This window comes from Oxyura jamaicensis, chromosome 2, assembly GCF_011077185.1.
Source record: "Oxyura jamaicensis isolate SHBP4307 breed ruddy duck chromosome 2, BPBGC_Ojam_1.0, whole genome shotgun sequence".
Classification (NCBI taxonomy): Eukaryota; Metazoa; Chordata; class Aves; order Anseriformes; family Anatidae; genus Oxyura; species Oxyura jamaicensis.
Window position 1 is genome coordinate 70,526,154 of NC_048894.1, and position 24,714 is coordinate 70,550,867.

Sequence of the window (24,714 nt, forward strand, 5' to 3'; positions counted from 1 at the left end):
AGGGATCAGGAAGACTTGGCAACAAAAGAAAGCTAAGAATACAAACCAAACTGAACGGAAACAAGTAGCCTCAAAGACAGATCATCATCTAGGATAATCTGTTAGAACTAGTTATTTACATAAATTGTCCTTGAGCAAAAACAAGTTTCATAATGGAGAAATTCAAACAAATGCAGTTGTAAGGATTATGTAAAACTGTGAAGAAATTCTGAAAATAACAAGCCTATAGGTAAGGAAAAAAAAAAAAAAAAAGAGGAAAAAAGGTTAAAAATAATACAGTAAAACAAACAGTCCAAAGTTAAGAAGTACAAAGTACTTCTGCACACAGTGAGAGCTAGAGTGAAGAAAACAAACAGGGTATCTAAGCGGATATATGAACGCATGAATTAAGGCAGACTAGAATCTTTTCTTGCCATTGATCTTGCTAACAATAATAGATACTGAGTTTTCACCAAGTTAGAAAATAAATATACAATGATAGAAAGTGTTTAGACAATGCCTGTTTGGACAGGCTGACAGAAATGATTGTGCCTGCAAGGTAGAGGCTCTGCATTCTGAAAAAAAAAAACAACAACAACAACAACAAACACGACACACACACCCTGCTTCCCACAGCATTCTCCTCAAGAAACTGTCTGCTCATCACTTGGACTGGTGTACGCTTCTTTGGGTTAAACACTGGCTGGGTAGCTGGGCCCAAAGAGTCGTGGTAAATGGAGTCAAATCCAGTTGGAGGCCGGTCACTAGTGGAGTCCCCCAGGGCTCAGTACTGGGGCCAGTTCTCTTTCATATCTTTATTGATGATCTGGATGAGGGGATCGAGTGCACCCTCAGTAAGTTTGCAGACGACACCAAGTTAGGTGCGTGTCGATCTGCTCGAGGGTAGGAAGGCTCTGCAGGAGGATCTGGATAGGCTGGACCGATGGGCTGAGGCCAACGGTATGAAGTTCAACAAGGCCAAGTGCCGGGTCCTGCACCTGGGGCACAACAACCCCAAGCAGCGCTACAAGCTGATAAAAAATACAGGTTGATAAAAAATAAAAAATAAAGTGTGTTGCTGTGTTTAATCTACTGTATTCTAAGCATATTCTATACAAATTCCTACTGCAGATTCATTATACCTGTTTTTATTTCCTTCAACTTTAAATTATTTTGTATTGTTCCACCCTCTTCAAGTGCTAATGTATTCAGCCCCTGAGAAGGGGGGGCATTATGCTAGACAAAGCTATTCTTTGAATCTCTGGATCTTGGAAAGCAATGACTAATACACAGCTCTTTTGCCACATGTTTGTGAAACGTGTCATGGAAATTTCAGTTACTTCCAGATACTATGTACCTATACTAAACCTAAAAATACCTTTGTTAAGATAAAAAATTTAACATATGCTTGTAATATATTGTTGACAAGAGGCAGAAACCTTATGCTTAGTATTTTACATAAAGACTAAATTGACAAATATTTTTTTGAATGACCTTTATCAATTCAACTACAGAACATACCTAGTATGAAGATTATTAACTTTTCCAGTTGTTTTTGTGGGGGGAGCATTAGGTGGAGAGAGAGGACTTTTCTATTGAATTTATTTATTCAGCCAGTGATTACATTTGTTTTTTTTTGTTGTTTTGTTTTGTTTTTGTTTTGTTTTGTTTTGTTTCAATTAATGCAAACACAAAGTTTTATCAGGAACATTACTACTTTGGGGATTTAATTTTCATCTTTTTGTGATGAAGAGAAAAGAGAAGGTTATGTGATTGACATAAACCACATCTGTAAGCAGATAAATACTAAATGCAAGATAAATCCAAGACTTTTAAGACAGGCAACTGCAATGGCTCTTAAATGCTACTGAATATAGATTATTTTCATTAAAGGAACATGGGAAACGGGTACATTTCAAGTGGACTAGCTTTTGGAAGAGGAGTAATTCTCAAATGCCCAATGTGAAACAAGAATGCATTATGAGTCAAAGCAGTAGGTCAGTTGTTCAAAGAGAAACATTTTTCAAAGGAGATATCATTGTCAAGAGCAATCCAGTGCAGATTTAATCTGGGAAAAGAGCAGTGATTCAAAAAAATAAGGTAATGCTTTTTTTTTTTTTTTTTTTTTTTTTCAGGAATGTCCATCAGTTTTATGTGAATTAAAAATTCGTAACATTGCAAATTGCTTGTTATTGTCATTTTGTCTTTCTATAGGTCTTAATTACTACCTAACCTCCTGTCCAAATGCTTGTGGTTATTTTTGCCCAGTCTTAGCATAGCTTAGCATTACACAGAGAATGTAGATTCATGCGAAGGAAAATGAATTACTGAAAGAAAATAAATAAATAAATAAGCAAACTTTATTATTATTTTTAATTTTTATGGCATTTTCAGTCCTGGTTTCAAGGTGAAGTCCCTCCAAAATGCTCACTTAAATGGACTTTTTTCTACCAACGGTGGTCCTTTCAGGACCCGGGAGTTGGACTTGATGATCCTTTTGATTTCTTTCCAACTTGGGATATTCTATGAATCTATGATTTTTCTACTTTTTTACTGTTCTGAATATTCCTTGTTTTTAATAGTATTGGGTATACTTAACCCAGTAACATGTATTGTAACTTGGATTGCCCCACAGTGCTCTAAGGCCAAGTATTTCTGATACTGTACAGCTTTGTCTGAGAGGATCATTAAAAACACACCCTAACATCAAGGTCTAGGCCTGAATCAATGTTTATTTATTTATTTGTTTTCTGGAGGAGGTGTTTCCTGCCCCTGACAGACTCCATATGGCGGCTGTCACCTGTGCATCATCTTTACAGTGCTGGCATTTTGCAGGGGGCATCTGACAACTGGAACGCAGCTCCCCCAATGTATTTAAAATAATCTACTGCTGTAAGCGAGGATGCGGGGTTTCACCCAAACCCTTCTACTTCGCGTGACAGCAAGCCTTTATTTAGCACTTTATTGGAAGGGGAGGAGAGGAAGCCCCCACAGCCCGCGACGGACGGATTCCCAGCACGGACCCCCTCCCCCTCACGGGGCCGCGGCCCCCTTGCCTGCCAGCCCCACAGCGGCGGGCGCGCATGCGCCGGAGTCCCGCGCGGGCGCTCCGCGTGACGCCGACCAGCGGCGCCGGGCCGGAAGATGGCGGCGGCCGGGGGGGGGAAGCGGCGGTGGAGCGGGCCCGGGGCAGGCGGTTGCGGCCGCTGTAGGCGGGCGGTTGGGTGGCGGCCGGCCCCGCGGCCATGAGCGGCGGGCGGGAGGCGGCTTCCTGCCCTCCGCGGGGCTCCGGGCGGCTCCGGAGCTGCGGGGCGCCGGGAAGGTGAGGAGGGGCCGGCCGCCGTGGCGGCGGAAAGGAAGGGGCGTGAGGGCACGGCGGTGCGGGGAAGGAGGTGCTGTGGCTGGGCGCAGGACTTAAATAAAGCATTAAGTATAGTGGCTGGTGATGGCAGGGTGTCCGCCGCGTGAATTTGGTAACTGCACGCCAACCCTCCTCTTGGGGGGGGGGGGGGGACACGTAACAGTTTGACATAAATGCTTGTGAGGAGTTACCGTGTGGGCACATCCAGAGCCTGTGGAGAACTTACTAGAAAGGGTCACAGGAGCTTATTTTCACAGCGGATTGGGAAATATCCTGGGGTAAACAGCCAGCGCTGTTTTTTGCATTGCACCGGGGTTATTGCTTAATACGGCGCTTCACAGAGCACCGCCTGAGTTTGTATAGGTGCTTCTCTTGCGGGACTGAACCGTGTTTCATTGGGATTTTGGTTAATCATCAAGCGTTCAGGCGATAGTGTCCCTCGGGGAAAGCAAGTGTTCAGGCAGGGCACGAGTTGTAGCACAGGCAGTGTTTGAGGAACTGGCACAGAGTTGCTTCAGTGAGAATCGATCTCCTCCCCCTGTGGAGAGGAGTTTGGAAATAGCTTGGGTACTGTTATCTTTACTCTGGCTTTTGTTCCACCTTTTAGATAATTTAAGTAACCTCTGAATGCCCAGAATATAAGATAATTATTGAAATACCGCAACCTTCTTAAAACGTGTGCTTTTGTTCTACCACGAGAGATTCATGTATGTCTGCATTCTTCAAAGCCAGGATAACTTTCAGGGGTGGATGACAGAGCCGCTCAGCCATTCTACTGGGGCAGAACAGCTGCAGAAAAAGAGTACTGCGATACAGATGATAAAGCACGAAAAGGAAGCTGGTGTTCCTTCTAATGAACTTGGCTCAGCAAACACAGTTACTGAGCAGCAGAGGCAATCTACAGAGGAAACGAGAAAAGAATACATATACAGAAGTACTGGGGGACCTGAGGAGACAAATAGGATTACATCGCTTGTGACAGATGAGGATGCTTCAAGAAATTGCAAAATATATTTACCTGTGTCTTCTAATCCTTCAGCAATGGAGATATCTCTGTACAGGTGAGGATTTTTTTTATTATAGAATCTTTTTCCCATAAAAAAGGATACTTTCACTTTATCAAATTTTGCTAAGAAATTTACTTTCACGGGTTCCAATCAGTTGGTGTAATCAGTCTAAAATGTCAAATCCTTTGGCCAGATGGCTTGTTTTAATCTTTGTGGCTTTTTTTGGTGGTTTTTAGTCTTTCCCTATCTAAGGGAATAATTGATCCAGTACTAAGTTCTTTGAGGGTAGGAACTGTAAAAATTAAAGCTGGGTACTCTGGTTGCTTGTTTTTAATGTTGTGAACACATTGTCAGATGTAGTGCTGACAACAGGAGAAAGCTTTTTATATCCTAATACTTTAACTACTGCTTGTTTTCTGTAATAGTGAAGACTGTATTTTGTTTCTGACTCCTCCTGTTGTTTCACTTAATGTGTTAATAGCTTTATTCAGAAGTCAAACTGTTTTTGTAAGTCTCTTACCTTATAAGAAGTAAGGCTAAAGTCAAACTTTATTCTAAACTTTTTTCATTCTCATTTTTTTCATTATTTTTTTTTCATTTAATTGTTCTTTTGCATCTATTATTTTTGCTATTGTCAAATATTGTGAAGATTAATGGGAAGGGGCTTAGTTTCTGTGTTCTTGGTTCCACAGATAACTGAATAATCGCTAGGCTAGAACAATGCAAAGATGCATGCTCTTCTCTGAAACGAGTGTCTGTGCAGATGGATTGCTCCTCTTAGCTACCTTGATTTCACAACAGCTTGGTTAAATGGCAGTACTTTGTTTATTCTGGGTGTTAGCTGTCAAGTAAACTGCTAATGTAGGTATGTTTTTGACTCCCAGAAAGAAAACAGCAGGAGGAAAGGTCACATGGCTAAATTTTCATCAAACTTCTTTGACCTAACTCAGTTGACCAAGATGAGCACTGTTTTCTCTTAGTAATCTAAATGTATTCAAGACTGTATCCCAAAGCAACACTTCCCCCAGTCCCATTGGATCCCTTCTAGAAGCAGGTTTATGCTCAGAGGATGAGGTTGCGGTGTTATATTTTAAATAGTTCTCACTGCATTTTTCTTTTGTATAAGCTAGGCTAGGGATCACTCATGTTGTTGGGTAACAAGTTCTTATATTTTCAGTGTTTTCAAGGTTATCAAGTACTCTTGAAATTCTTAGCATAATAATGCTTGTGAAGGCCCTAAATTTCTGCTGAGAAATGAGATCAGGTGTAGAAATTAGCGTTTGCCCAATGCCACACTGTAACAAGGATAAGGACTTTGGATATGTATCTCTGAGACTTCTCAGCAGGTAGTGGTCTTTTATGGGGGACTGTGCTTAATATCTACTACATCTATTGTTTGTGGTTTTAATTATATTTTTCCAGTACTGTTACACATAAGATCTCAAGCAGCTATTTGAGCATCCAGGAAACCCAGCTTGAAAGTTGAAGGTTGGAAATTTGAGTAAAAACTAAACTGCACCTTCACAGGACTGCACTGTAGGTGATGGTTTCCTGGTATCAACCTGTATTGTCTTTATGTTGAACATTTTTCTTGTTCTTAAGGGAAATATATGCATATGGGTTAGGAATGTTACTTTTTTTTCCCTTTCATAAGAAAGCTAATGTGGATATAATGAAAAGGAAATTCAGAGCCATAATTTACCAATGTATTACTTAAACTTTAATGAAGGTAACTTACCACCTGGCTACGCACAGCCTGTCCTTGCGGTTTTCCTAACTGCTTGTCCTCCTGTTGTGTTAGATGAGGCAGAGTCACTGCCTTTATTTCTTTCTTGTCTTTTGCAGGCAAACTGGGGTTTTGAGTAACATGTTAGAAATCACCAGTAGTAGTGGGCAACGAATAATAACTTTACACTTTTTTTGCACATGTACTTTCTCCAAAATACAAGCTTTCAATATAACCTTCTCCTATTAGTGGTAAGTCTAAATGAATTAGTAATATATTTGGTGATATACTTTTTTCCAAGTATTTTATTGGTGAAACAGATTTTCAAAAGTTTATTTATTAGGTGTTATTATTGGACAATCAAGTTTAGAGGAGTGTGTGATTTACTGTCTTTTTTCTTGAATGCTGCATGGGCCTCCATTCCTGACAGTCATGTTCACACCTCATGTTTGAGATCTCTTCTTTATAACACTGGGTTGTGCACAGAAACCATGTGCTTTCAGGCCATCTTTTCCTCCTTTGTGGTTGTAACTTGAGTTCTGAATATGTGCATATAGGTTCACATGGGGACTCTTAACTCTTAAGAAAGCATACTTTGACCCAAAAGGAAAAGCTCACATTATGGCAGAAATGTTTGACTGGTTGTGAATTTTGTTTCAAGCTGGTACCATTCAAACCAGCTGAAGATAGCTGCTGTTTATTGTGATGTTCTGTTGCATATTCTGCTCGATACCAGGTGTGTTGCTCAGCCCCTGTGGAATAGAGATGAAAAGCTCTTGTGGGTAATGCGTTTTTAGTTGCATGCACAGGTTGCAGTATTCACGTATACAGATTAATAAGGCATTTTGGCTTTTGTTTGCTAATCTGTAAAAAATACAAATATAAAGGGGCTTTAGCACTCTGTCGTCTCCATAGAACCAGCAGAAGAGCAATTCAGAAGTTTCATTATTACCATTGGTGTCATAAATAAGAGTTTTCTGCAAACGTGTAAGATAGAAGTCAAATGAAATTGAAATAGTACTTGGAGAAAGGCATAAGTGTTTGCCTGTGGTGATAAAGACGGGTAAAAGGTAAGTGACTACAAGATTTGTGCTGTTACATGACGTATGTGTCAACTTTATTGTAGTGAGGAGGACATGTATCGCGATGCGGAAGAAATAGAGAGAGAGAAAATTCTACTTGTTTGCAAGACGAACTCTTCAGGTATGTTTGAACTTTGTGTGGCATTTCAATTACAGCATTACAATTAACTAGCACTAATTTGTAACGATTCAACACCTTCATTTCCAATGATTTTTGTGCATGGATGTCTGTGCAATAGAAGTTACTTATCGTGACTGATTACATTGTACATTTTTAATTCACAAAAAGATCACTTTTACGCAAATCTAGTTGTTCTTCACGTATTTTTTCTGTTTTGTATTGTTACTTTACAAGAGAATGTGAATCCCTTGGAAAGCGCTGATACAGCCTATGTTATGACTGTTGTGTTTGAGAATTATTGATTTATAGACATTATAGAAGCATCTGTTGTTGTGCACCCTTGATAACCTTACTCCTGTTTATTTTGGAGCAAAGGCTGGTGGGATTCCAAGAGAACCATATTTTTTTCTTCCCAGCATATTCAGAAAGACCTGTTGTCTTTCTTCCTTACAGTCTGGCTTCTGAAAGAAGGGGAGAAACATCTGCTGAACATTTTTTCTCTGATTTCTCTGCTAAGATAATGAAGAGTACCTTATTAATTTCTCTCTTTGCCAGTTAATATTTTTGGAAGACAGGAGCAGAGTGTTCTCTATTTTGTTGAAGTCCTTATTTTTGTTCACTTGTCATTCTCAGAACAAATGGCCTTTTTTCTGGCTACAGAACTAATAGCTACATCATGCTTTTTCTATGTTGTTCTGTTTCACAGTTCTCCTCAGTGTAATCTTGCATATTCTATATTGACAGAATATAAACCAAGTGTTGCACCCGAAATGGATATCATGGAGTATTGCAGAAAAGAATGGAGAGGAAATACACCAGTAGCAAAAAGGATGAGAAAAGTATAAATCCTACTTTCTTACTTTTATTGGGGTTTTTGTTTGTATTTCTGTGTTTCATAGATGGTTTCCTCTGCGAAAGACCTTTAAGACAGGAAATGCAATAGCAATATTTTTCAGTGTCTAGTCGTAAAAGTGGCTAACAACTGAAAGATGGTTTTGTTCATACTTGTTCAAAATGTATTTTTGGCAAGGAAATATTATGGTAATGGTAATATTAAAATAAAAACCCTAGACTGTTCTTCATTGCTGTTTTCAGCTTAAATTTGGTTTATTACCATGAAACGGTAATCACAAGGACTATTGAGACGGCAGAGCAGCTGGCCAAAACTTTTTGCAGAAATAAACTGAAGCAGGTGAATGACTTGGTTTTTAAGATGGGGAGCTGATGAGGATCAGGCTTTTTCTTTCAATTTTTCCTGAATCTCTGTTTCTGTAAGTTTTGGACATTTTTAAATTAACTTGAGCTAGAATGTTATAAAATAAAGAAGACTGGTTTTGGTGTTCTTTTCTTTGTTTGAGAAGGTATTGGGGGGTGGGGGGAACTTAGTGGTATGTATGAATTAACCTGAAATGCTTTTCTGTAAATCAAAATACCCATGTGTCATCTTCAAGAGGTTAGTAAGAATAGAGATGTAGAGCTTAGGATCTTAAAAGAACTGTAGAGACATATTAAGCTTCAGAATTTGCATTTCAATGTTGCGCCCTGTTACACATGTATGTCTGGGAACAGCAGGGAGGGGACAAATGTGCTGAGACCTGACAAGGTATTTCAGTATAAACACAAATTTACCCTACGGCAAAAGCAAGCTACATGTGACATGTATTGGGTAAATGGCATAAACTACTGCTGAAACTTCTTTTAAGCATGCTGTGTTTTTAGGTTTACATTCTTGTGTGTGTGTTTGGATTTTGTTTGAAACATAAGTAGGCTAGCTACCCACATTTCAAAGAAGTTTCTGCAGTGTAGTCAAATAAATGCCACAACCAATTATCTACTTCAGTTTCATTGTTCATTGGTTTCTTGTTTGTTATTCGGCAGAACTATGAAAGTATTTTTTCAAAGCATAGTTTGATATAAAAGCGTACGAACTTTCAAAGCATTTAGTAGATTAAATCTTTTTCTAAATATTTTCATTTGGATGTTCCTACTCTAATACATTTTATGATACCAGTGCCTTGAAATATCTTGGTACCTTGAAATGTTTTATTAATGCTTTTATGTTATTTGGATTTTGTGTTTTCCTAGGGATATGAAGCAGTTGCTCAGAAATTTGCATCAATAAGGAGAGTACGTGGTGACAACTATTGTGCTCTCAGAGCAACTCTGTTCCAGGCACTAAGTCAAGCTACTCAGCTGCCAGCCTGGCTGCAGAGTGAGGATTTTATGAAGGTATGTGTCAAACAGATCTTCTCACAGTAGGGATTGTTGCTTCTAACCTATTGGATAATTTTAACATTTTATTTCTCTGTTACATGCTCACTCCTCAATATTGCTTAAACTGAAAAGTGGTAGTGTTCGGTTGTGTTCTAAATTTACAGTGATAGCTTCAACCTAGAATTGAGTCCAGGTCACCGTAGTTTCCAATGTATAATGAATAAACGTTATTGTGCTGACTGTAATATAACTTGCCTGTCTCTATTTTGATTTCTTAGTGCGTGTACCATGGCAGTGAAGGGTTTCCCCTAAAACATATGGCAGTAAAAAAATTATAGAGAACTTATTCTAAGCACATCTGGAAAAACATCTTTTAAAAAGTACCGTGTATTTTTGTATGCCGTAGATGTTCTCTATAGAAATTGGATTAACAAATTGGATGCTGCAGGCTTTTCAGAATGTATGTAACCTGTCTTAAATGTTACTTAACATAAGTATACGAGCAACTCCAATCTGACACGAAGAATAGTCCTTCTGGAGCGTTGATGGATAAACACTGTGTTTTGTTAAGAATAGAAGAAAAATATTCCAAACATTGTCTTGTGTCAACAAAGTCCATTGGTTCTGTGATTCTGATTCTGAAACATGTAAGAAGCTGCCTATACAAAAGCAGTCTGCTTCAGGGGAGTAAGTTTCCAGTTACCCAGGTTGCTGCTAGGAATATAAATGATGAACCTCTGACACACTCTGTTGTAGGCCAGTGGTCAAGATCAAATGGTAATATTCTTGTCGCCTTCCTGTATAACTCTGTGCCATTTTCAAATTTCTTATTGTGATCATTATCTTTACAAAAACGTCAGGCTTTTAATTACTGATAAAAATATTTCTGTGAAATGTTTCATACTGCAGTAGTACATCGTAAAAAGTTTTCCTTTTTGTAAAATTATTCTCCCAGCTGACAACTCTCTAGACACTGTCAAACTACAGAATATAGTTTCTCAGTGCTCTTTCAAGGAAGTTGCATACTTTTTCATGTTCACCTATTTTGTTGTTGTGATTTATAGAAGGAATGTCATACTATGGTAACTAACACCTTTTTGAAAAGGCATACAAGTTAGTAAAAAGGCACTGATTAAGATAAGCTGTTAATGCATCAAAGGCAGTAGGAGAGGGCATGTAAGAGAAACACGTGGTGACAGCTAGCAATACAACACCTTTTTAAAAAAAAATATGACAATGGTGTTTAGATTCATGTGCTTATACCTACCTATAGGAGTTGCTGGCAAATAATCTTTGATTTAGTTCCATGTATCAAATTAGTGTAGCACTGAGAAGGAATGGGGGGATTGCATATCTGGCATTGAGTACTTGCTTGCCATTAAAGAGAACATACTATTAATTTGCAGTCTGGATAAATGAAAACTGGCTGGTAATGGCTGTTGGTATTCAGTTAATTTAATGGGAGGCACAAATTACTGTACAAGCTCTAGCAGTGAAATGGTAACCCATAACAAATGAGGGCCAAAAACTGGGCATGCAACTGCCAGTATATCCTTCAAGAGGAGTGTAAAAGCCTTAAGTGAGCAGATGTACCATGTGAGCAGTACAAAAGGCTGTTCTGAGGCTAAAGTATGTCTCATGCATCAACTAATCATAGAACATCTGAGTTGAAAGGGACGCACAAGGATCCTTGAGTCCAACTCCTGGGTCCCCAAAGGACCACCAAAAACCAGAAAATAAACATCAGACCATGTGTCTGAGAGCATTGTCCAAAAGCTTCTTGAACTCTACAGGCTTAGTGCTGTGACCACGCCCCTGGTAGATGTTATCGCCCCTTTAACCTCTTTTGCTTTTGGTTCAGGGAAACTTTCAGACACAGACTGTTTTCTGCTGTTGGATTTTAAAAACAAACAAACCTTGAGTACCTTAAGGTGACTTATTTACTTATTTTTTTTCTGTTGCTTACGTATTGCTTAGATGAGGGAATAGTAAGCAGTAGACCAGTATTCTGACCATTAGCCAGCAAGTATTATCCAGCCAGTGGTGTTCAGTTGTGGTTGTGGCATCACATCTGTTCAGGAAAACATAAAACAGATCATTTTAAGGTGAAAAATATATTGTATAAAATCATTTAATATATATATAGTCATGTGTAAGGCAGTATTTATTTCAAGGTTTTTTGACTTAAACTGCCATTTCTTTTGTCTACTTCCAGCTTCCTGAGAACTTGTTAAGCAAATATGACTGGATCAAGCAGTGGCAGCTAAAACAGAAACTAGGCAGGAGGATGGGAGAAATAAGTGATGAAATAAAAGAATATTTAATGCTACTAAGGAAAAAGGTTGGAAAAATACTTATTTGTTCTTGGTCACTTGCAAATAAGAAAAATGATTGGTTGATGGTAGTGCATTACGTAGCCCCATTTTCCTTTCCCCGGCCCCCAGAAACTCTGGAATCTACATTAAACTCTTCAGTTGTTCATGTTTTAGTGTTTATGCATATTCTCTTTTTCAAAGACTTTTAAAGAATATTTTGAAGGCTGCATTCAAGCAGGTTGGAATGAAATGCTGTTTTGGGTTAACAAGCAGAAGTAGCCAAGCACTACACAGCCTCTCTTAGAACAGGGAGAAAATATGATAAAGCTTGCGGCTTGACATAAGAACAGGGAGGTCTCTTGTCAACTGCTGTTGTGGGCAAAACAGACTCAACATGGGGAAAATTAACTTATTGCCAATTAAAAAGGGACTAGAGCAATGAGAACTAGAACCACCTTATTCCCATCCACCTCTTCCACCTCCCAGCCCAAGCAGCACTGGGGAAAAGGGAATTGGGGCTGCAGTCAGTCCCTGACACTTCGTCTCTACTGATCCTTCTCAGTCACTCTCTGCCCCTGCTCCCTGTGGGGTCCCTCCCACTGGATGCCGTCCTTCCCGAACTGAGCCTGTGGGGGCTGCCCTTTAAGAACTGCTCCCACATGGCTCCGTACCATGTGGTGTCCCTCCTGCACAGACCTAGGGCTCTGCAGGGCTTTTTCTGACTCCTCTCCCAGCTGCTGTTGCCTGGCAGGATTTTCGTTTTTTTCAATCTGCTCTCCTAGAGGCCCAACCAGTGTCGCTCCCTGGCTTGGCCCTGGCCAGCAGCGGGTCCCTTTTGGAGCCGGCTGGAGCTGGCTCTGATCTGACATGGGGCAGCTGATGGGCTCTGCTCACAGAGGCCACCCCTGCAGCCTTCTTTCTTTCAAAACCTTGCCACATAAACCCAATACAAATATGCATTCTGAATAACTGAAATGTAGAGTATGAAAAATGTAGGATTTATGACAGGAAACAAAGACCCTGTTGCCTTCTTTGACAATGTATTTTGCCACCTTGTAATGATGTCCAACGTCCTCCTGTTTTGCTCTTGTTAAGGACTAACACAAAAACAGACTAACCCAGCTTGACCTTGGCAGAGCTACAGCTGTGGAAATACTCTAGAGTGTTTTTTAAAAAGATACAGAGCCTTTTTCAAGTTAAATTCTGAGTGCATATGCTCAACATCTGATGATTCACAAGTGGCTTTTTGCAGCTCCTGCACAGTGATGGCTATTGATGCGTGTTGTGTTTGTGTGTTTGTTTTTACAGTGGAAGTATATAAGTGAAATCAAGGGTCCTATTGAGAAACAAGAAGCATGTGATAAATTGTTTAAAAATGAAGAGGAGGAGTACAGTCTGTATGAAGCTCTGAAATTTTTGATGCTTAACACAGCCATTAAATTATACAATGATGACAAAAATGGAAAGAGAGTTCCTGTTTTCTCATGGTTACTGTTTGCACGGGATACATCCAGCAACCCTTGTCAGTTAATGCATAATCACTTGAATCAAATAGGTCACAGCGGAGGCCTCGAACAAGTAAGGAGAGAGTGTTCTTACAGTGTTATTTTTCTGCTTGGAATTTTCAGTGGTTTAAGAAATTGTTCAGCTTTTGTTAGTCTGATCTTTCGTTAGAAAAAGTATAGTAGAACTGTTTGCTTGTACTAAGAATCTGTAAAGGTTTTTTAAGTGCTGATTCTTTTGTGGCTGATAACGTTTGGGTAACTAACATCATGCTTTGGAAGTATGGTATTATATTCATAGTAGCTATTGCCTTAGTCTCTTATTTGTTAATTTAGCTGTTTAAAAATATGATAAAAGCTAACACTCAAGTGATGAAGATCATGTGCAGTACATAGACTTGATGGTTCTGATAAACTAATGGCACTTACTGCCTCGTATGTTGCAGGAATGATATGCATATCACAAAAGCACCCCAGAACCAAACCTAGCAGTTAATGAAATGAATAGTCTTAAAGACTGTAGAAACATCCATTTTAAAAATCCACGTGGTACAGCAATTAAGTTCAGTAGCTTGGAAACACTAAGAGCATGGGAGCATTATGTTTGTGTTTAATTGCTTAAAAATCTGGTAACCCTGGCATAGATGAGACAGGTTGCTAGTACTGTTAAATTAGCTGATGACTTGCAAAGATGAAACCGTGGTGATTTTTGTCAGCAGTGATGTTTTTGCTGTCCAGTTTGGTCAGTAAGTAATGTTGTGTAATTCCATGCTGACTAAACTTATTTATTTTGGTAATATTTGTCGTTGTAAATTGTTATTTAGAACAGGGTGTGCTTGTCACTGTAGTAGAGAAGATAGAGGAAGAAGCTGGAAAAATCTTCTGAATTCCCTTTGAGATCTACAGGCTTTGTAAGGGCTTTCCGTCTGCTGTTTATTGGCTAGAAATTCAGAGTACCTGCTCTGAATTCCAACTTCAGGGGGAAGGGTTGTTTCCTGAAGCTGGTCCTTGTCTGGTTTATTGACTTAATGGGATGAGTACTGCTCTGAGAGACTGTCTTTCCTACCTGTTCATGTCAGTAGGGAAATGGGATTCTCTGTATAAACCAGTGTTTCCTAAGGACTTGTATCTTACTGTGACATGTTTGCATCTGAAGAGCTCTATGTTAAAGACACATATCATAGAGAGCTATCTGTGCAGCAAGTTATGAATGGCTTTAATGATCAAGGTACTGACTGAGAGGTGGTCACATACAGGCATTCACGTTTCTCGTATTTTAAAATGACATCTGATCAGTATTAGTATTTTTTATAAGCAATATCTTGTAAATCCATGTTTGATTTTACATGCTGTATTTCTGCTTTTTTCCAATGTAGGTGGAAATGTTTCTCCTTGCGTATGCTCTGCAGTACACCATCCAAGTGTATCGACTGTATAAGTATAGTACGGATGAGTTCATCACACTTTATCCCAATGACCCAGAGGAGGACTGGCCTGTGGTGACTCTCATAACTGAAGATGACAGACATTATAATATTCCAGTCAGAATGTGCCAAGAAACTATGTTATAAAGAAGTGATTTTTAGCAGACACACCTGTGCTTATGGAGGTTTCCAGTTCTGTTTTGAAACAGGATGATGATGAAATCTGTGTTATTAAATGTGCAACAACTTGAAACCCTTGTTTTAAAAGTTTACATCTGAACTAAAATATCAGATTCCGTTCTAAGAATAAATGAGTAAAAATTTGGGAAGCATGGCTTGTTACCAAAAAAAAAAAAAAAAAGTAAAAATACGGAAACTTCTGCAATCCTGTTTTTTTAATTTATTTTGAAGGGCTTACTCTGAATAGAAATGCAAAAGCTGTAGACTTTCTTCTTTTAAGAAGATGCGTGAGGCTTTTTAGTAGGACATGAGCTGACTTGTGCTCTCTGAAGTAATGAGGAACTTTTCTAGACACTTAAATTCATCAGTATGCTGACAGTGTCCTGACTGATTTTTGTAGTGCTGCACAGAAGCAATTTCAGTAAAACTTGGGTCACAGGAAACAGTATAATTCTTTTGCAGTTGGAATTTTACATCTACCATGGTTTTTATGCTGTAAAAGAGATGCTTATTTAAAGTTTCCTAATGCTTTGGGGGTTTTTGTAGACATGAATATTGCATTTAGAAGCCAGACATTTGTTACACTGAAAAGAAAGAGCTTTTCTGCTTTCAGCGCCTAGAGAGGATCATGGCACTGGGACTTGATGATAAAGCAGTATAGACCCTGTTTGTTAATAGGTGATGAATTCAAAACAGACACAGAATTCTGTCTTCAGTTACAATAGCTTACAGGAGATGACCACCACATGCCCACTAACTTCCATGTCTGTTAATGTTACTGTTTCTGTAATGTTAAGCTTTACTGGTAACTGCTGTGAGGATCATCAGGGAGGGTTTTAATTCGCAAAGGCAGTGCTGTATGTGGAAGTAAATTTATGGAGTGACTCCTCCATTTGTTGGAGGAGCAGGTAGGAGGTTCTGTGTTTCTGCTTTCTGTGTTCAAAATTCTTTCAACTGAAAGAATACAGAATGTGTCAGCTGTTGGCATACCTAAAATAAATACAACGTTCACTTTAAAGTGGAAGTATGCCCTACAGATGATTCTCGTACAAGAGTGAGGTCGATGAAATGCCAGTCATAAACAGATCACCTGGCTTCTTTTGGAAGGTCTTATATAAAAGGGGTAAGATTACAAAAGCTGCTATTCATTCAACTATTCTGGAGGAAATGATATGCAAAACTTCAAAATCTTCTGGTTCTGCTGAAAATTAGTGCACTAATCTTTATTTTATTGTGAAAGATAATGAGAATGTATATTCACTGCATTCTAAAATGTTATTTAGATGCATTTTAATGTGGTCTGTCATGTACTCAGTGTTGTATGTTATCTTTGTCTCGTGAAACAACTAGTCTGGTCTGTTCCAGAAAAGTTTTTGGGAGCTACAGCAAAAGCAAAATAAACTAATCTGGCAGTATTTTGTTTCTTTGTTTCATGCCCTGTTTTTGTCGCTAGCTTTTTATTTTTGAGCTTTTAACTTTGAAGTCCTCTTTCTGATTATTTACATCTTGAAAGCTGCAGAACATAGTGATGTATGTAATTACAAGTAATTATTGGCTTGCTGCTTGCTTATGGATGGAGGAGGAAAAAAAAAAACACGACCTATTATCCCAGTAACACTGAAAGGGGAAACTAAAGTAGCTTTTCCAACTTAATAAACTCTGGTAAGATAGTTGCACTTCTGATTTAAATAATTGAAATAATCTAAATTTTGGTATCTTTTAGTTCTCACATTTTTAACATTAAAATTAATCAACTATACCATTCTTTGAAAACACATCCTTGTCATACAGTTGGAGCAGTGTGATACATAAGGCTTTTTAGGAGCTGGATTTGCAGGTGTTACGTATGTAAACAATTCACATAGCTGGCCTGTACATTGAACCGAGAACTGCAGGACTGAGCACAAGGTATATGTACGCCTTGTCTTATACTGCTCCTGCAGAAATTAGCAAGCAGTAGAAAAGCAGTTGCTTTATGTTTTCCATGCATATTTTGGAAATAAATAATACATTGGTACCAGAGTGCTGTCGTTATACCACAGGCAGCAGTCCAGGGGGTCCTGGGGCTTGCTCTGCTCTGCATTGTACCCTGTGGGGACCATTGGCTGTGGACAGAGCTGTATCAAAATGGAGCTGCAGTGTGCAAGGCAGCACACTGGAGGCTTGGTGCAGCTCTGAGGAGCTTGTGCTGAAACCAGCCTGATGGTGTCCCGTAGGGGCTCACCCCAGAACCTGCCTGCCTGGCGAGGTGCAGATGTGCTCGGTTCAGGACTGTAGCTTCATGCAGATTGTTGAGTCACAACTGACAAAATCCTGGCCAGATTTGTTTCTGTAGGACAGCAACAGCCCTACCATCAGGTGCTAGTGAAGGAGGGGGAGAGCCAGGGGGAGCTTGTCTCTTACCGGGATGGTGAATGTGATCAAATAACCCTTTGTAAGTGTTAAAGCAAGCAGGGAGAGGGAGCTCTTGCACTGTGTATGAAGTGCATAGCTCTGTTCATGCTCTGATGTCCCTAATAGTTGTGTCAGTTGTGCACGCTCTGCATTTTGTTGTCTTCTGTCCGCAATTGACATTTGTTCCCCCAGTATGCCAGTTGGCAGGACAGGACTGAAAATGTTTTAAGATGACCAAATGTGCTTTATGAATGCTCCCTTTTTTGGTAACGGTGGAAGTCCACAGGGAGCATGTGTTGGAAGCTTTCCCCTAGATGAATAATTGTACCATGACATCGAGTAACAGGCTTTAAGTCAGACAGATGCGAAGAGCATTTCCATTTACAAATTTGTTGAGGAGGAGAATCAAGATAAGTGAGAAGGAAATGTTATTAGCTCCTCAAAGCTAAAAGTGACATGGGGAATGTTTGGCATGGTAGAGGCCTCTTGGAGGAAGGTGATTGTCTAGCCTCTTTTCCCCATGTCCACATCAGTGCTGATGACTTACCCTTATTTCTGTTCCTGACATCTATTCAAGCCAATGGGATGCTAAAAAAGCAACGAACCACATGATGCTTTGAGCCATTGAGGATCTAGGCAGTACTGACTAAAAACCGTTCTATCAGCGCAGTCGAGTGAGTGTTGCGGCATACTGATGAGGAGGGAAACGTTGAATGTCATTGCCAGTCGTCTTCTCTAGAGGATTGTTTCCCCAGCTTTGCAGCCTTTTTGGAATTTATTATTTATTTATTTATTTATTTTTCTGTTTTCACACATGTGCCAAGGAGGTCTCTGAAGCAATGTATTTCATTCAGGCTGTTGCAGCAGGCAGCAGCTGCAGGGGCCACCTTTATCAGGCTATGTCAGGTAGCCCCTGCTCACGCTCTTCAGCATCAAGCTTTTATTCTGACACCCTAGACCAGTCTGCCCAAGGCTCGGATGAAAATATGATACCTATTTTCACACAAATGATGCTTTCACACAGGCCGTGCATGGTAGGTACTATTATGTGTTTTTATGATCTCACCTTTCTAGAATTTGATAGTTCTGGAAGAGTTTGTGACTTTCTGGGATGGGACAAATTTCAGACATTTTCTTTGCTAGATATGTTGTGCACCAACCCATCTTTTATTAAAAAAAAAAAATAAAAATAAAAATAAAAAAGGAAAAGCTGCTCTAATAGTATAATCTCTCTCAATTTCCACAGTCTTTGTTTCACAGACCAGTCACCAAAAATGCCCATTTTCTGGCCTAGAGCTGACACTTGGGACTTATTTCTCAGTATATATGTGCCATCACCAAGGGGCAGAAAGAAATATGATATGTTGTTCCTGAATTGCAGATACAAAACATAATTAAAAAAAAAAAAAATCTAGCTGACTGTGTTAAATATAAAACTCTGCTTTAGAATTATGGTTGTAACTATGCCAGGCTATACCTTTAGGGGTGGAGCACTTGCCAGACTGTCATTCTCTCTTTATGGTTCTGAATATCACTTTTTTACCTAATAAGATTTATTTATTTGTTTTAGTATGAAAGGTTACAAGAAATTATAAATTATACACAGCAAGGAGGGTGTACAATGTGCAGGCTTATGGGCCATGAGAGAACTGTGTCTGTTTCACTCAAGCTCTTGCTAAAACCCCCTTCTTTGAGTGGATTTCTTTGTTGTTGTTGTTGTTTTTAAATAAAGTTTGAGTAACATTTTGGCTATTGTTTTACTGCAAAAGGTCTGGGTGTTTTATTCAAAGAGCAGTGTGCAGAGCTTAAAGAAACCTCTTGGGTGAGAGTCTGCTTCTTGCCAGTTCTGCAGCACGCTCATTTCACAAGCTTTTCTGCTTCTTGTCAAAGTTGGGTTTCTGTGTCGGGGTGTAATTAACTGCATCAGGAGAGCACTTGTATTTTGGAGGAGCATGTTCCTTTCAGTAAGCTGGCAAGTGGGAGTTAACAGCAATTTCTGCTCTCCCACCTGAGCATGCCTTTTGAATTTAAATTGCTGAGGGTAAAGCGGGGCAGAAGACCCAATAAAAACATTGCTCATCTGAAGCCATTGCTGACCTGCTTAACCAACAGGGTTGGAAAGAAAGTGGAAAAGGAATAACTAAAATAACAAGGGAAAAAAAAATATCTGGGGGATTTAACAGTTAATTATCCTTGCATTGAATAACACTTGCACAGTGGCAGGCTGTACTCATACTGTCTTGCTGTGTGTCTCAGATTCACATTTTCCATCCAGCCCAGAAAACACCCAGGTGGAACATCGCTTGGCCTCCTGCATATCCCAAGGTATTGCCACAGGACGCTGGCACACGGTGCTTGCATATTTGCTTTTAGTAGCTGGCTCATTACTTTTAAACTGTCAAGTGTTTCCATGGTGTTTGCTTGATTTACTCCCTCAGTTGGGCATGCTGAGTTTTGTTTCATCAAATCATGCTGAAATCAAAAATCCTCTTTTAATGAACCAAAATGACCGAGTGCTTTTTTAAAGGTACTAGGTAGCTGGAAACCTAATTTTGCAAAGGAAGGGCTGGTTAAGTTGGAGCATTGCTTAAGGCTGTTTTAAGCAAAACTGTGATGGCTTCTGAAATCATCTGATAATAAGACACCCAAATGAAATGTCCAAGTGTTGCTACATCTCCCCATCCCATATGTGCTTTATTCCAGTGCATCTGCCTTTGCAAGGGGAAGATGGAAAATGGCAACAGAGGTCTATGTTCATGGGATGTTCAAAGGGAAATTTTCTGTGAGGAGCCAGGATAAAAGGCATTAAGAACTACTGCTGTGAAGGCAGTTTTCTTGTAGGGAAGGGACTGCATTGTTATTGGTGGAGCTTGGCACTGAAATTCATGGTTCTCCAAAGAAATATTACAGTGGTTGATGTGTGAATAATGGTGGTAGGTGGGCTTGGCACAGAGCCATCTGTTTTGGTTGTAGGCTTGTGATCACTGGTTCCAGCTGCTGGGAAAATGTTCCTCTGTGATAAGATATGGGAAGATGTCACCTCTTTTAAGTGACAGAGGAAGAAGGTTCACTTTTTCACAGCTACAGTACAGCCTGTTTGGAGAGTTAATGACTGCCTGACTTTCTCCTGGGTACTACCTTCCTCTGTAGCCATTTCTAGGCTTTGCAGTCCCCCCCGGCTGGTACCTCTGCCATGTCACAGGGACCAGCAGAGTGTTTGCCTTGGTTGTCTAGTACATCACTGAGTGGTTCTGTTTCATACAAACCCAGCCAAAAGATGACTGCAGTTGTTCTCTGTGTCAAACCTCTGTTCATTTCTGGGACTTGTCTTTTTGTGATAATGACCCCTTTCCCATTCCTCAGTGTTCCCATTCCTCTTTCAGCAGCGCTTGCATTACAGACCTTCCACAGAGAAGCCTCCTCCTGACCTGTCTGCACTCCTTTTATTATTGAGTATGAGACACAGAAGCAAATGCTGTGTGGTACGGTCTGTGACATGGAAGGGTTTCACGAGAAGAGTGCTTCGCCAGCCCCCAGCACGCTACCACTGCACTGCCAGGGCGTTGGCGGCGTTGCAGGGGGGTGCAGCAAGGCTTGAGGAAGCTAAAGGGATGCAGCAAGAAGCCAGAAAATGTTCTGGGTTCGTATTGCACCTGCCCGTGGTTGAGGACCCTTGTCTGTGGTCTGTTTGTGCCCTTTGGGGAAATACCCTGGGTTAAACCTGGATCCAATTACCACACTGAGGGAACAGCAAATTGTCCTCATTACCAGTGCAGAAACAGTCAGGGAGCAGTGAGGGCAGAGACCAGCTCTCCGAAGGCAGAAAGGACAATCTGCTGATAGGAGAGGAGACTTCCAAGGCTGCAAGAAATGAAGGTGACTTAGTTGTGCTATTTGACACCATACTGTACTTTTTACTTTTCACATGCTTACAGCCTGACCCTTTCGTGCTTAGGGAGAGAGAAATAAAGCTTAATTGTCTCAAAACCAGAAAGCTTAGTTTGAAAAAGTCAGACTCGCTGCATGTGACTGCCTGTTGCTTCACTTTTTGCTGAAAACTGCTCCAGAGCTAGCAGGGCAGCAGCGACCCTGTACCTGTTTTGCAGCTCGGCCCTGGCCCTGCAAGCCGTGGGGTGCTGCCCACCTCCCCCAGCCCTGACCAGGAGGGCAGGCTGGTGCCGGTGGTGCACCGGGGCCTGGAGGCACTGTGGCCCTGCCTGAGGGTCCTCAGCCTTCCTACTCCTCCTCTCCTTAATTTTAATGTTTTCCTCCCCTCCTTAATTAATTAATTAATTTCTAGCATGGCCTCCTGCCATGCCAGCCCTCTCTGCAGGGAGAGCTGGGCAAGGTCAGGCCATGCCCTCTGCAAGTGGCCACGGGAAGGCAGTGGTGGGTGCCAGCAGCTAATGAGTGCCTCAAGGAGTTATCTTTTGTTGATTTAGATGCCCTAATTATATTCTTGGCCCTGCTTAGCGTTTTTGGCCTTGGGCGGGAATGTGAACAGATATGAGCAGCTCCTTCCTGCCACAGTGCCAACAGTCAGCAGCAGGAGACCAGGAAGGGGCAGACATGTTGTCTCTGAGGGCTCTCTGAGACATCATGGGCCTCTGAGGGCTCTCTGGACCACCCCACACTGAAGACCAGGTGAAACACAGCTGCTGCTCTCAACCACATCATGGATGAGACAGCGCACACGCCATAGAGAGCTGCTGCCCTGCCCAGACTAAAGCTGAAAATAGAAAATAACTTGGCCATTTTGCAGCCCAGCATGGGGACAACTGAGGTGGCAGAGTCCTTAGTGCTCAGCCACAGGTGTGAGCAAAGCCCCACCATCATGCCTTTCTAAGGCTTCTTAAAAACAGCAGCTGCTCAAGTGTCACATCAGGAGAGCAATTACAGGTTGTGATCCCATCCTCAGCCTTCTCGCTGCGCTGGGTGGTACAGATTCGGTCACTTCAGAGTGCCCAAGGGACAGAAACGTTCAAAATCAAACACTAAACATTTTTGGTCAAGGAACGTTTTCACAGCTTTGTGAGAAAGCCTTTGGGGGCTTGCCAGATGGGTGGATGAAGGATCTTCTCATGACTTCTGAGTTTGCCCTGACCTGATCAGAATAATGCTGTCCTTTAAGTACTACGTGTCTATTTAACAGGAATAATAAAAGTCTTAGGTTTGGTGTGGACGAAGTTCTCTGACCAGGAAAATTCCATATTAGCAACTCATGGAGGCTTTGTAGAAATAAAGAGCTTGTCCCGCATTGTTTTATAGATACCCTTGGTTTTCATTAACTTCAAGTTAAAACCTTACAGTTGGCAGCATCACACTCATGATTCAAAAATCTCTTGAGTGCTGAATTAATTTCTCACCAGGAGGTATATTTTGCTTGTTCCACATGAGAAGAGTATTTTAGACCATGTTAGATTGCAAGAATTAATAACACAGAGGCAATCAGAATCATATGCAAACTGTTAGAATTTTACTTAAAGTAATTAGAATATGAAAGCTATTGGACAGTATTGGAGCACAGATCTCTCCCCCCTCCAAAAAGAAAGCATAGGACATTCTTTTTAACAATGCAAAAACATACATCTCTGTTAAATACATAAACAGCACTCAATTTCAATGCAACACGTACTTTTATATTGTTGACCATAGCAGTCATTTAAAAATGTACAAAGTTTTTGCCTTCATTGGTTTCTTTAGAGTTTACAGTAAACCCACATGTTTAAAACAAAGCAAAATGTTCAGTAAAAAACAAATGGGTAGCTTTAGCAGGCGTACAACTTACAGAAAACAATGCTTATTGTGAAAGAAATCACTTGGAATTCTGTAAGTATGACAGAAAATGATGCATGAGGTAACATTTCTTTTAAAATCTAGGATCCCTGTACTATAGTTCCAAATAGTGCTCTGACTTGACACCTACAGTCCTTAAAAAATTGACTTGTTTAAATAGTCAAGGATTGCTATTAGGAACACTGTTTTGTATAAAGACTGCTTTATCCTGAAAGACACTGAAAGAATCTGAATCTCATAGTGAAAGATATTCAGAAAGAAATAAAAAGCAAGCGATACCTGTAAGGTGGAATATCCATCTGCCTAGGTCACAAATTTACCTTCAAATTATAAATACAAACTGAAAAGAAAAGGAAAAAGAAAAATAAAAAGAAAAAGAAAAAGAAAGAAAAAGAAGAAGGAAAAGGAAAAGAAAAGGAAAAGGAAAAGCTTTTTCTTTATGGAAAGTCAGCCTTAATCCCAGTGCAAACACAGCATTCCCTAAAAAGTGGCCAGCTAGTACTCTTGCCTCTTTCTACATTGCAAACCTGCTGAGAACAGAACAAAACTTTGTCCTACAGAATACTGCAGGTCAGGGGGTCTAGGGTCTGGTGGGGAAAAGCACGAGGCCCCCAAACATTCTCCCCTTCTTTCCTGAGCAAAGGTCTTCAGATGTTGTGCTGCCCTTTTTTAGGATGCTGCTTCAAGACATTGCTCCCCACTCCCAGTTTTTGAAGTATTTCCATGAAACCAAAACAAGTCAATTTTAGAGAACCCAAAGGCACAATTAGAACATACAAGTTATCAGTTTAGTGTTTATAGGCATTTATGTGGCTCTGTTCCCTGCAGTATCCAAGCATTTTTCGCAAGCATCAATAAATCCTATCCTTAGAGCATCTCTTGGAGATGGGATAACTTGCTATCCTTGTTATTATTACTTTACAACTGATGCAGTCTTCAACCTCACATGATGTGGTCAAAGCCATCTTGAGCCTCTGTTCTGAAACTGCATCTCCTTTGAGATACTTTCTAGGGGGTAATTCTATTCAATTTGGCTCTCCTCCAAGATGACTCCCTGCTGTGAAGACAAAATAGTTCTCATCTTCTGCTCTGCCCTTTAGGTTTTGCTCAGCTTTGGAGTTTCTTTCTGGAGTGACCTTGTGGCTGGCCCTGCTCAAATATGTGACAATGAAGAGAGTAGAATGCAAGAAGCTTTCTTCTTTCTCCACTGCTAAAGGTGTGACAAAGTCTTTTGTGTTCCTAGCACTATGAATTTCAGTTCTATCTAGCGCCAGCAATGCTACCTGGGAAACTTTAAAGGTGAGCGAACATTTCACTGAAGATGGCAAATGAAGGAGTCACAGTTCTGGCTGCCCACTAGTATGGTCCTTGCAGGATAATGCCAGGGGTGTGGTGCTTCAAAAAGACATCTCAGTCATTCGTTAGCAGCCATCTCTCTCCACTTACACAGGCTCTGTCACTCATTCCTCCATACTGATGCACTCACTTATGCTCCTCCTCGGGCACTTCCTGAAATTTCCTGTCCAATATAGATTCCGAAACAAGAGTTTCCCAAAGCTTAGGAAGGCTGCTAGGCTGTGCTGCCCAAGCACCGTTAAAACACATTTCATCTG

The 24,714-nt window shown here is 40.4% G+C and overlaps 1 protein-coding gene across 2 annotated transcripts; it reads left to right on the forward strand.

Annotated features, from left to right (window-relative positions):
- The first annotated feature begins 3,209 nt into the window (after positions 1-3,209).
- On the forward strand, positions 3,210-16,326 carry OTULIN (OTU deubiquitinase with linear linkage specificity). Of its 2 annotated transcripts, none has more exons than XM_035317850.1 (8): positions 3,210-3,301; positions 4,069-4,401; positions 7,200-7,276; positions 8,021-8,115; positions 9,362-9,505; positions 11,706-11,831; positions 13,114-13,383; positions 14,684-16,326. In XM_035317850.1, exons 1-8 carry the CDS (start codon positions 3,225-3,227, stop codon positions 14,876-14,878), a joined length of 1,317 nt encoding a protein of 438 aa, XP_035173741.1. In that variant the 5' UTR covers positions 3,210-3,224; the 3' UTR covers positions 14,879-16,326. The 2 variants fall into 2 exon arrangements, with proteins under 2 accessions (XP_035173741.1, XP_035173742.1); XM_035317851.1 differs by having other exon boundaries at positions 3,256-3,301; positions 4,073-4,401.
- The last annotated feature ends 8,388 nt before the right edge of the window (positions 16,327-24,714 follow it).

Bases quoted from the DNA above. Each gene is read 5' to 3' on its own strand.
- OTULIN (XM_035317850.1), top strand. From the start codon at position 3,225: ATGAGCGGCGGGCGGGAGGCGGCTTCCTGCCCTCCGCGGGGCTCCGGG. The intron at 3,302-4,068 runs GTGAGGAGGGGC...CATTCTTCAAAG, and splicing joins AGCTGCGGGGCGCCGGGAAG to CCAGGATAACTTTCAGGGGT. The intron at 8,116-9,361 runs GTATAAATCCTA...GTGTTTTCCTAG, and splicing joins TAGCAAAAAGGATGAGAAAA to GGATATGAAGCAGTTGCTCA.